At 34.0% G+C, this 13,921-nt stretch overlaps 1 protein-coding gene across 3 annotated transcripts in view; it reads left to right on the forward strand.

The window, feature by feature from the left end:
• Positions 1-13,921, forward strand: part of Trpgamma (Transient receptor potential cation channel gamma) — a 369,660-nt gene that overhangs the window by 304,440 nt on the left and 51,299 nt on the right. For all 3 annotated transcript variants that reach the window (XM_074169989.1, XM_074169988.1, XM_074169990.1), the window contains 4 exons: positions 2,491-2,624; positions 3,737-3,869; positions 8,273-8,468; positions 8,631-8,825. In XM_074169989.1, the coding sequence (XP_074026090.1) occupies positions 2,491-2,624; positions 3,737-3,869; positions 8,273-8,468; positions 8,631-8,825 (658 nt within the window). The remainder of the gene's footprint in view (positions 1-2,490; positions 2,625-3,736; positions 3,870-8,272; positions 8,469-8,630; positions 8,826-13,921) is intronic.

Genomic DNA, 13,921 nt, shown 5'->3' on the forward strand with positions numbered 1-13,921 from the left:
AATATGTTTGGATAAACTTTAAAAAAGCACCAAGAAACTTGAAATTGGAAATATTGATATGAATAATTATAAAAAAGTAAAACAATCATGTGGAATATTTCAAAATATGTTCGAATCGCTGGCCGTTCACTTCCAAGCACTTTAAAATGCGGGTGTTGACTGTTTTCGTGGTGGCAGATCTGATTTCATTGGGATCCAAATCTTCAAATGTTTGGGCAATCCTTTCTAACAATTCATCTCTCGAACGCACGGTTATTTTGTAAACTTTTCCTTTAAACATTCCCCACAAATAAAAATCTAATGGATTAAGATCGGGTGATCTCGCTGGCCAATTCCATGGTCCCAAGCGCCTCATCCACCGATCGTCAAATAGTCTATCCAGTTCTGCGCTCACTTCTCTTGTGCAATGTGCAGGAGCTCCGTCTAGTTGGTACCAACAGTTTCGATAATCTTCGAGTGGCAGATTATCCACGAAACTGTCTACAGTATTCTCCATAATATTCAGGTAGCTTCTGGATGTTAATGACTCCTCGTATATCACGTACCTCAATTTGTTGTCCATCAACATGCAGAAGACATTAAAACTAAATTTTTCTTGAAATCCGGCTTCTTTTGTGACGTGAGGATTTTCACTGGACCAATAATGACGATTTTTTCTATTGAAAATCCCTTCTCTCGAAAATTTCGATTCATCAGTCCAAATAATTTTATTTAAAAAAAGTGGATCTTCTTGAATGCGTGTCAACAACATTTCACAAAATTCTACTCTCTGTTGAGGATCTTGAGGCTTCATTGCTTGAATTTTGGTGAATTTATAATCATGCATTTTATGTCTTCGCAAGATTTTTTGAACCGATGAATATTTTATACCCAAATCTTCTTCAGCACTTCTTATCGATGACTCGGGAAATGCGTGAAAATATGCTAAGACATTAATCTGGTTGTCTTCGAAAGTTACGGGTCGAGGCAAGTTTCTTGGTGCTTTTGAAGTTGATCCAAATGCATTGAAATTGTTCTGAATTCGTATAAATTTCTTGAGGTTCGTTGGCGGTAGATTCGGATACATTTCATTGAACTTTCATGATTTTCGAAGAAAAAAATTTAAATTAATTTTTATTTCGAAAACGGTAACAGATAGGTATAGGGAAATATCAAGAAAAGTTGTCGGGCAATTGTTGGAGATTCCAAAAATAATATTATATACAGAGTGTTCCATTTGAAAAATCAAAGTTGCTACTGTTTTCTAATAGAAGCGGCAACACCGCATTGTCGAAAATATTTTAGTTAGCTAGAGAATGTCCGAATATGCCCTCCATTAAATTTTCAAAGTGATCCGTTGTCAGGTTCACCAGAAACGTCTAATGTGCCATCCACCGTGAATCAGCCTGTATATGCGTCCATGCATGATAATAACTTCAGTTACTTCAGGACCATGAAAATTGTCAAAAAATTCATGAACATTTTTCATGTTACCATTTTGTATATTAACGATGAAATTCATGATATGTTCTGCTGATAATTTTGTCACACTGTCCAAAAATAATAAACAAATTCATAAGAACTTCGTTTGAATAGTTTTGTTCCATCGTTTTGAAGGTATTTGCAACTTCTGAAGTGACGAAAATGTCGATATTATTAGGAGAATGTCACAACGCTACTGTCAAATAGTAATCATGGCCTGCTTACCAAATACCGAATGGAAATACCATTCTGAAGGGACATTTTCACAAATAAATGTTCATAAGTCCGAAACTTGACTAGTTAGGAATAGGTATGATATACATAGAAAGAAAGCAAATTTCAGCAGCTTTCCGAATTTTTAATAATATACAGGGTGTTCCATTTAAAATAATCAAATTTCAGCAACTTTTTCAAGCAAACGAAAAAACTGTATTTTTTTACCACCCTGTATTGAAGTAACGGAGATTAGGCTGACGTGTGGGAAGTGTCCAAGTATCACCTCCAACTCCAAACCAAATTTCGATATCATAGTACATCTTAACTGAAAGATATCGGCATTTTTAAAAGTCATGATTTTCGAAGAAAAAAATTGAAATTAATTTTTATTTCGAAAACGGTAACAGATAGGTATAGGGAAATATCAAGAAAAGTTGTCGGGCAATTGTTGGAGATTCCAAAAATAATATTATATATAGAGTGTTCCATTTGAAAAATGAAAGTTGCTACTGCTTTCTAATAGAAGCGGCAACACCGCATTGTCGAAAATATTTTAGTTAGCTAGAGAATGTCCGAATATGCCCTCCATTAAATTTTCAAAGTGATCCGTTGTCTGGTTCACCAGAAACGTCTAATGTGCCATCCACCGTGAATCAGACTGTATATGCGTCCATGCATGATAATAACTTCAGTTACTTCAGGACCATGAAAATTGTCAAAAAATTCATGAACATTTTTCATGTTACCATTTTGTATATTAACGATGAAATTCATGATATGTTTTTCCAAACTCGTATTGTTTTTGTTTTACAGTTCTCTGAAGCTGGTGTACATATTCTCCGTTAATCCACATCTGGGACCACTTCAAGTGTCATTATCGAGAATGGTGATGGATATTATGAAGTTTTTCTTTTTATTCGTCTTAGTGTTATTCGCCTTTTCATGTGGTAAGTTGAAAAAAATGGGATTACAAAAAACACAAGAAAACCATGCCTTACTATAAGAAATTTTTTTTTCTGAATTTTTATTTGCAGAAAAACAGCAAAATAAGTATGGCAATTAGTTTTCAAACAATACTTCAATATACAAAACTCAAAGAAATACATAGTCCTAGAGATTTACCTGAAAATTTTCAAAAAATATTTGAATTTTATGTATGTTTTCGAGTTTTAGATACAAAGAATATAGGTTTCTACTTTTTTGAGAATAGAAATAGTAAGACCTGACCCTGATAATGTGTTTCTCAAGTGGAATGTCTGAAAATAGCTGAATGGGTTAATTGTGAAAGGGATTACGGAAATTAATGAAAAAAACTAGTTTTCCCTATTGAAAAATCTTCAAAACCACAAAACATGGCTTTTAAGTTTGGTCTAAACCAAATTATATACATAATATATGTTCAAAAAATAAGGTGAATTCTGATTTTTCTCGAAAAATTTTTTATTTTGTCCCCTTCAAAGTAGTTCTCCTCAGATATTATACACTCGTGCCAGCGTTTTTTCTTATCCTCGAAGCAGTTGTGATATGCGCTTTTTGGTATGTCCTCGACCTCTCTCAGCAATTTGATTTTTATCATCTCAACCGTCGCTAAACGACGTTTTTCATGGATCTCCAAAAAATTACCAACAAGCAATTACGAGTGAACAGGTGCATTATCATCGTCATGAATTGTTTTTTCCGTACTGCTTTTCGCAAGCAGCGCATAACTTCAAGATAGTACTCCTTGTTGGTCGTACGATCATGTAGTAAGAACTCCTGATACACTACGCTGAGGTAATCGAAGAAAACAGTGAGCAAAACCTTGACATTTGATCAAAGTAAACATGCTGAACAGCTTTGAACATATGTTCGAGATGAGTGTACCAACATAAAAATTTTAAAAAATCTGCGAAATTTCAACATTTACCTTATTTTTTGAACATCCCACGTATTTTACCTCACGAAACTAATAGGAAACAAAAAAGTCCTACACATGATTATCTCGAAATATTTCTCATGAAGATACTGACTTATTTGCTCCTAAAATCAACACGTGAATCAATCACTGGTTTTTTGTAAGGTCTAAATCAACTCCTCTGGTATTATGCGGATGCAGAAAGAACCCGCTGTCGACATGAGGGTGATGATCATATGAGTCGTAATCAAACAGAGCCTGATTCCAATGCCTGTACCATATGGAGGCGATTTTCAAAGTGAGTATATTTTACAAAGACGTTATATTTTCTTGGCTGTTAGAAGGATGAAGAAAGGTAACAGGGTGTTTTTGATGATATAATGATATTTGATAGGACGAAGAAAAATTGGAGATATATTCCCTATCTAAAGGCAAATTGGGTGTACTATAAGGGACAGTTTTGGGACCTATGCTTCGAACAGAAATAATACAAAAATAAATGTTATGACCCTGATTTGCCTAAATACTCGGAGAGAAGTTGAATATATATTATTGTATCAGCCTTACAAAAAATACACATAAAAATAAATTTGAAATGGTAGACATCTCACTAGTAGACATCGATGTTTCGCCGTAAGACACTTGCCATAGGGTTCTTCAGTACCAACCTGGATAATATTATAAGGAAAAATACACAATCCATTCATTATAATGTTACCTAGATTGGTTTTGAAGAGCCTTGAGGCAAGTGCCTTACAGCGAAACATCGAGGTCAACAAGGAATGTAATAAATCACATTCGACTTTTTGAAATTGATAATCTCAGCAGTATATACAGTAACTTACTGGAACTACAACAAAAAACATGATGATGATAATAATGAAAATTGTATCAATCAACTCTCTCTAGACTCAAAGATTATCAAATCATCATGCCCATTGAAAAATGACATTTATGTAAAGGTATGACATTTGTCAAATCCAAAAAATCCATACATGTTAAACTTTTTTGTTTTTCACTCATTTCCACTGTAAGTATGATTTGTTGAGTTATTCATTGGCAAAAAAATCCACCACTCAATAAATTTAAATTATATATATATATATATATATATATATATATATATATATATATATATATATATATATATATATATATATATATATATATATACAAAGATATAGATTTTATCGAGTGTGTTTGATATGAATCAAAAGGGGGAAATTCGTGGACAAAACACTCAAAAAATGGGGGCAAATCGCGGACACGTGTTTCTGGCTATTGGCCTCATCAGCGCGGTGCAGCCAATTGCAAAGATGGACAACAACTGATGTTAGATGATGCCTGGGAATGCTGGGTCTTCTAATTGAAACCACAAATGTGCGGTTAGCTCCTGTTGGTGACACCGTGCATATGTGATGTTTTTCATTTTTGGTAACCAGTTGTTGTCCATCTTTGCAATTGGCTGCACCGCGCTGATGAGGCCAATAGCCAGAAACACGTGTCCGCGGTTTGCCCCCATTTTTTGAGTGTTTTGTCCACGAATTTTCCCCTTTTGATTTATATATATATATATATATATATATATATATATATATATATATATATATATATATATATATATATATATATAAATCAAAAGGAATAACGGGGTCTCTCAGTCGAAAAATCAAAAATCAAAAACTCTGCTTTACTTTGCCAAGCTTTCGCTTCTAATGTAAAGCTTCTTCAGGGCAGTAAAAATGCCCTGAAAAACAATAAATTGAACATTAAATTGACGAGAAAGTTGTAATCACAAAAAAATCCTATACATGTACAACTTTCTCGTCAATTCAATGTTCAATTTATTGTTTTTCGCTCATTTTTACTACCCTGAAGAAGCTTCACGTTAGAAACGAAAGCTTGGCAAAGTAAAGCAGAGTTTGATTTTTGATTTTTTAACTGAGAGATCCTGTTAATCTATTTTACTATATATATATATATATATATATATATATATATTCCGATATTCCGATATATTTTACAAAGCAATAAAAATAATTCAATATGATGATAATATTTTCTTACCATTCCACAATCTGCTCCAGTTTATGATCTAATAAAGTTATACGAACTTTTTCTTTTTTAGTTATTATCAGGATTATCATTTGAATTTTTCAGTTCATTTTTCTTGTCTATTACAAAGTGTACGATTTATATTGGTCCATAAGGTGAGTAGAAGGCAACTCAGGTGAATTTTTGTGTAAAACAATTACTGAACTTACAACTTTTTTTACCAAAAAAATTGTGAAGTTTCGACTAGATGAATCTCAGTGAAGGACTATTTCGTAGGGAAGTATTTATTATCAATCGTTCCATAGGACTCTCTCAGGATAGGAGAGTTGAAAATGTTCAACTTAGTATAGGGGAGTTGAAAACATGAACCTGCTCTTTACCTCTGGTGAGATCTGCAGTAGATGGAAACACTTCTGTCTATTATTGGTACACGAAAGCTTCTGGACACTGTTTGCTTTGATTGGCATTTCTGATCTACTCATTTCCTTAAACATTTTTTCGAGGAAATTCTTATATAAAATTTTTTCATTTTTCATTGAGAACTATTCTCCCAAATTTTCATTCGCTTCTATTCGCATCGTTTATTGGTATCAACAAGAAATTTCATAGTCTCTTCTGTTATTGCATTCACTATCATTAAAATCTTCAGAATGATCACATCCATTGATGAATTTAAGATAAAACTTCATTCAATGCACTAGAACACGACTTCTGAGGGCCTTCATTTCCTCACTAAATTAAATACAAGTTACATGTACATTAGCACGCAACTTGCAATGGAGTTAGAGTTAATGGTTAAGTAGATCCTAATAACAAGCTAACATTCTCGTTTATGTAACATTCTTGCCTTTTTTGAGAAATCGACTCAGCTGCAGGAACTAATCTCGCTAAGTAATTCTAATAATTATTTAATCGACCGGAGGTTATTCCGATGTTAACTACTTTTTTTATTTGCTGAACTCCCCATTTGATAACAACTTTGTTAATTAGACTAATGGGACTCGGGAAGATGGAGTTTGTTGAACGAGATTTAGCGTTACTTGTGATTGCGGTTCATTTCTCTTGGATATTACGATATACAGTGCGGAGTAAATGGCCCCCACCACTCATTAATTTCTGAAATGCAACAAGATATAAAGGCTGGGCAAATTTACGTAAATATACACGTCTTCGGTATTTTCTGATGAGAAAATAGTGTTGCATCACTCGTCTCCTAGAGGACGCTACTTAATTTTTTATGCAGAAAAACAAAAAATATGATGATTTCAAGAAAAAAAGTAATCACAACATCCTCCAGTATTTCAATAGATGAGATGAGATGAGATGAGATGAGAAGAGACGAGACGAGACGAGACGAGACGAGACGAGACGAGACGAGACGAGACGAGACGAGACGAGACGAGACGAGACGAGACGAGACGAGACGAGACGAGAAGAAACGAGACGAGTCGAGTCGAGTCGATTCGAGTTGGTTGAGGTGTGGTATGGTGAGGTGAGGTGAAGTGATAAAACCAAAAAAAAAACAGAATAATTGAAATTTCAGTTTTCAAAACCAAAGTTTTTCTAAGCGGAGAAAAATTCTAATGAAATTTCTATCTCAAATATTTAGTGAATAGACTAATTTTTTGTAAAAGAACAATGTCTTCAACCTCCCAAAATGAACTTGATAACCTAGTATAGCCCTTTACTCATAAATCATTACCTAATTTTCAAGAATGCACACGAAAATTAATTGATGTATTCCGACATAATAACTTTGTAATTTCTAAAAGAAATGTCACAACTATTTCTAAATTATATAATAAAATGGGTCCTATTTTGAATAAACAAAAATCGAACACCATGTACAAAATTCCATACATCGTTTGTTCCGAAACATATATGGGACAGACTTCTAGGCCTCTTATTGGTAGCATATCGTCACATAAAAGCGTTAATTCCTGCGCATTTCGAAAACACAGAAATTTTGGATAGAACATTTTTAACAATAACCCACATCAATAACAAAAAATATTGTATGGTTCAGAAAACAAATCTTAACAATTCGAGCCAAATTTATATAAAAATTTGAACCATTTCAAAAATGTTTTATGTTTTTTCTGTTCGTTTTGTTCCAGTTTCTGTATTATTCTGTACTACTGTATCATTCAATATCTTTATAAAAAAAGTATAATCTATTTTAAATCTATTCCAATTATCTAGGGCACTGGAAATACTGTAACTTCATGAATTGGAAAACTAAAAATCAAATTCAAAGTGTTGAGTGAACATGGAGGAGTAGAAAGCCCACACCTTTCTTTCCCAAAAATAAATGTCTCCTAAAAATATACCGCTTTCAATTTGAACAAAGCCTAATTAGATGTTCTCATATTTCCTGATGAAAAACTCTTGTTTGTTTGTTTTTTCTATACTTTCACAATTAGTTACACTAGTCAACATACATTTAGGTGTTATTAAAAAGTGTCAACAAAATATTGTTTAACTTTCTCATGGAGGAGTGGAAGACCAACTATATTGAACTTCTCTCCTTTTCGCCCTCCTATTTATCGAAATGAGAATTTTATGTATGTGATACTATTGTGATGATTTGAGTGAATGAATAATTACTACTATTATCATATCACTGACAAATTATTTTTGTTCCAGTTTGTTTGAAACAAGTCAAACTCTCTTCTGGGCAGTTTTTGGTCTGATAGACTTGGAAAGCTTCGAACTCAACGAAATAAAAATATTCACAAGATTTTGGGGAATGTTGATGTTCGGTACATATTCTGTTATAAATATAGTAGTTCTTCTCAACTTACTGATAGCTATGATGAATCATTCCTATCAGCTGATATCGGTGAGTATATACAATAAATCACACGTTACTTATGGTTGTTTCGTTGTTGTGTCGAAAATGTTACGGAATTGAATACAGAACTGAATGACCTTTCAAATAAGGTATCGACTATTATTTTCATTTCATATTTTTGACATGACGGCTGTTGCTTAATTTCTTCAGGAACGTGCGGACTCCGAATGGAAATTCGCTCGCAGCAAACTCTGGATCAGTTACTTCGAGGAAGGCGGCACCGTGCCCGTCCCTTTCAACATCATTCCGACTCCCAAGAGTTTGTGGTACATAATCGAGTGGATCCGCAGAAAGTTTTGCGGCTACTCCAGGGCGGCGAAGAAAGAGCACATGAGGACGATCAGGGTGAGTGGAAATCCCTGTTCGCTTTTTATTGTCGGCAGTCATTTGTTACAGTCACAGATCCACATCCAATTCGGTTGAGAATTTTTTGAGGAGCCGTTCACTACTCGTGCAATCATTGAAGGTGAAATACGGAGATACTGATTAATGTGCCAAACAGCATCGATTTTCACGAAAATTCAGACTTGGATTCTTCATACACTCTACTTCAAAGTAGACGATATGTACCGAGGGTGGCTTGTGTACTGAAAGGTGGATGTCACCCTTCTCGAAGGTGACAAAAGTATCTTTGAAAATAGGTCCTGAAGTAGGCAGATTGTCTAATTCTTAGCAACTTTCGATATATAAAGTATTCTCTAAAAGTCAATACTTGTCGAATCATTCGTAAAAGGTTTTCAACTAATAAAGTAGTACCACAAGATCTCAGAATTTCATCAATAAATTTCCATTTCTTAACGAAAAATTTGGTATTTAGTGATGCCATGAGAGTAACCAGCCTGATGAAACTACGGGTCCGTATGACGAGTGGTTTTATCTATTGCTAGTTGTTCGATTGGCATTGGTCAAATATATCGGAGTGTGAATTTGAAATAAAATGACTGAACAAATTTTTTATATTAATTGGTTTTATTTAAAAAAAGGTAATCATGATGTAGATGAAGTACTTTAAACTTCAGCAGCAGCACTCTCTTCAGCAATCTCAATATTGATCAGATAAAAAAATAATGAAATCGTTGGGCGTAGTATTTACATATACAGGGTGGGCCATCGAAAACTTGACTTGGAGGTTTTGGGTACTAATCTAGCAAATTCGAAAAATCGCTCAGATAGATCGATTTTCATTAGGAGGGGGACAGTTTTTTTTTCCATTTACAGTGTCGTCACTTCAACTCCGGAGCAGAGGGGTGAACAACCCTTGGAATTTTAATAGGGAATAGGGGGTGATTCGTACATCGTTTGAAAGATCTTTCTGTTTTATTCTGTTCGAGAAAAATAGCCGCAAACAATTCACAAAGTGAGTATTTTATCGAAAATAGATATTTTCCAGCAGAATGTAGTTTAAAAAAATGCGAAAATATGATAGGTGTACAGTGATTATAGACCAAATACAAACGGAATAACAGTTTGTTGAATGTTGGTTTTCATTCTTCGAACGCCAAATTTGAAAGTTTCAATGTAAATTAACTGAAAAACAGTGCATTTGTCTGTAAAAACTATTCGAAACATTTCTGGAGAGAACCTTCATTATCAATGTTCAGGTATGACATATAAGTTAACTGAGATATACTTAAGTTAACTATTTTTTACAAGTTTTATATTTACATAAAAACACTGATAATTGTTAAACTGAAAACCTCAAATTTTGTTCACTTCTTGGAGCTTTTCTTGAAAGGCTTCAAAAAAGATTCCCATTGAAAAATGAAAAAAATTGATTATCCTCTTTTTTATTAATAATCAAAGACGTTGAAAAGTGAAAAATTCAATTGAAGCAATAAACATTATTTTCAATATTCAAATTTATTCATATTTTTATTATTTAAAGTTGGATCAAGATGATTTTTCACAATGTTTAGCTCTATATGTTATATAAAATTGTTATAAACAAATGTATTGTTTATATTTGAAATTTTTTCTGTGATGAATGTTATGATTTTCAAAAACAAAATCGTTTTTTGAGAAAAAATGTTATCGCTTGAAAACGCATTTGTTGATTAACAATTCTTTTTGCTACTAAACATGAATATCAAAGAACGATTTTTTAATAATCATAATTTTTATTTCTCTTTAATATTCTGAGAAGGATTTTTTTTAATTAATATTTTCTTTGTTTATCCAATAAACAATTTGTTTCAAACGGATTAATTTTTACGATATATGTTTTTTAAATACTACCAAAAAATAAAAACAACCATGTCTGTCACTTTATGTGGAAAAAAAATTTTCTCTATTTTCTATAAGTTTTTTAATATTTTTCATAAAAGTTAATTTGTTTGAAACAAATTGTTTATGAGATGCATAAAGAATATATAAATTAAAAAAATAGTTTTTTTCAGAATATCAAAGCAAAATAGAAATTCTGATTTAAAAAAAATCGTTCCTAAATATTCATATTTAGTAGTAAAAAAAAGTATTATTCAACAAATGCGTTATTGAGCTATAACATTTTTTTTTCAAGAAACGATTTTTATTTAAATAATAATATTCATCACTGATAAAAATCTCCCCAAAAAAATTCAAACATCTTCATACAATCCTTTCTTTCATAACAATTTTTCAAACAAAAAGAGCTAAAAATTATGAAAAATAATTTTTATGTAACTTTGAATACGAATAAATAAATCTGAATCTGAATAATAGAAAAAATGTGCATTGCTTCAATTGAATTTTTCACCTTTTACCATCTTTGATTATTAATAACAAAGTGGAAAATCAAGATTTTCCAATTTTTACAAAGGGAATCTTTTTTGGAGGCTTTCAAGAAAAGCTCCAAGGAGTGAATAAAATTTGAGGTTTTTAGTTTAAAAATTATCAGGATTTTTATGTGAAAATTAGTTAATTAACTATATCTGATAAAATAATTACGGGAAAAAATTACGTTTATTCAAGTGTCTAGAAGGTATGTGATTTTTTTTGTCTCAATAATGATATTCAATGGCTCAAAAATAATTGTTATTTTTCAAAGATCCGTATCGGTCAGCGCGTGAGGGACGCGCATCGCCCGCTTTTAGCGCTATTTTCACTTCTAAATCAAAATTATAAACATTGGTGATAGAGTTCCGGGAGGCGACACTTTATTTTAGAAAATTTCCTCCTCTTTAAAAATCTTTTCTTAGTTTCGGATATCTTCAATATTTTCCGCAAAAAACCAAACCATCCTATTTTTTACTGAATTGTTTATAACTTTTGCAATTTTTTCGAGCCCCTCTTGAAATATTTCAATAAGTTGCTAGAGGTCATTCCGAATTCAATGAGCCCTGAATCATAATTTTCGGTGTCCAAAAAAAGGATCTTGTGACCCAGACTATAATACAGACCATGTTGACTAATGAAAGCTCCATCTCTTTCCCTAAGCGAAAAAGTTGTGTATCAATGCTTTGCAAGAAATCTGAATAGGTCAGAAGATTGTATCATTAGAGATACGAACGTTATTAAAATATGAATATTTGCCTGCCGGATAACTACATTCTATAATTTAATGTGCATTGTGGTATCAGCTGAGAAAGTAGTTTTCGAACCTTAGGTATTCTTGATCAAATTCAGCAGTAATCAATCAAATAAATTATTTGGAAATGTATGAATTTTCAATTATATGAACGAATGGATTTCGAATTACTAAAAAAAAAAGAATTGTTCCGTGATCATTTTTTTGTGAGAGAACTTGTCAATGGGTTTAATTCCCCCATGCCCTCATTGTTGGACAATCATTAGTCGAACAAATGACGGTGTCTGCTAGAGCCCTTGTGCCGGTCATCCGGCGTAGGAATGATTGTCGAGGATGAACATGAGAGATATAATGGAACGACTCATGCCACAGAGGGGCGATTTCATTGAATTGAGGATCATCGCGATGTCGCTTCGGATTTGAACAATGATCTAATATAGAATGGAATGATTCCATACCAAAATTAGATTCGGATTGATTGATCCTTGAACATAACAGGAACTGCAGTTTTCAGGAGTTGAGTTGTTGACTCAAGAAAGTAGGTTTCGTAACATTGAAAGTTTAAAAGGTGTAATATTGATACTATCGAATATGAGTATTCCGTCTATTCATCTATAAATATATAAAAGGAAATCATTGCAGTCAATACGGCACCTGAAAGGTGCCTGCCAGCGCACTTGACGCAGATGAGTATGGCCAGGCAGTTCCGCCAGCAATGCCCAAACCGCTGACATCGGTGACACTGCCCTACCAGTGTCTTTTGATATTGTGGCTCAACTTCAACTATGACTTTGAGAAGATCCCTGATTTTCATGTGAATCAAAGGAGGAAATGGTCGATTTTCTCGCATTATCCTGCTGACAGATGATTTTTGGAAACCTTTTTCCACCAAGGCTACGTCACTGTCAGCGGTCTCCAGGTATTCGGGGACTCCTCTGAAGACGGCTCTGATTTGCCTGTCTTCAGCAAGTGTGTACGTATGGTGGGGGAATTGTTCCCTCAACATGAGCTTGGACCTAGTGCCTATAACCAAAGAAGGATGTATCTTGATGCCGTCTGCCAGGTTGACTACCTTAGAAAAGTTGGCTTCTTCGAAGGTTGCTAACGTGTGAATTGAACCCACTTTTCTTTCTAGCGAACGACAATTAGTGGAACGTATACTTTTCTGGTGTTCTGGAGCACTCGCATGCAGAGGGGAGCTAGTTCCCTGCTCAGTTGAATTTTCAACCTGATCGAAATTTTTGGTCGTCGGCTTTTTCGGATCACCCTGTACAGTCGAAATCAACTTGTCGGATTTGCTATCATCCATTTCAATATTGTCGTTGTCACCCTCGACAGAGGATTATGTTGTGGATAGTTCTGATTCCGAATTAAAGATGTGACGGGTTTTGTTGTAAGAGGAGGAAACTCTTCCGGAAGTCTACGCCTCTTGATGGCCGGTTCCTGCGGCTTGATCGTAGTATCGGCTTTGATTTCTGGCTTTGCAGAGAGATTGCATTCGATGGGAGTATCTCTGGAGGACAGTTTCGTGACGGACGCTCAAAAAGCATCCTGACCCCTGGTGGAGGGCCAATAGGTTCCCTAACTGCCGAAATGGGATTACCCCTTAGCAGCTCTGATGGACTCAGGCCCAGGCGATCAAGTAAAATGCCCATGAGGGTAATTACTTCACCCCTGTCCCTAGCCATCAGGCTGTCAAGCAGGTTCCATACTGCTATCAGAACTCACATCTTTAGTGTTTTCCCAAAGGTTAGCGAATGCTATCATCGTGAATGGTAAATTCGAAAGTACTCACCAGGAATCTGGAGGGTTCTTGCACACTATAACCAACCCACAGCACTGAGAGGATAAACACCTAGTGAATGACTGATCATCCGCTAAAAATAATCGTTTTCGTGGAAAAAAGTTCGAAAAGGCAGTTTGACAGCTGTCAAAT

This window comes from Leptinotarsa decemlineata, unplaced genomic scaffold (assembly GCF_025532065.1).
Source record: "Leptinotarsa decemlineata unplaced genomic scaffold, Ldec_3_MD MMD2_P_RNA_scaffold_6, whole genome shotgun sequence".
Lineage (NCBI taxonomy): Eukaryota > Metazoa > Arthropoda > Insecta > Coleoptera > Chrysomelidae > Leptinotarsa > Leptinotarsa decemlineata.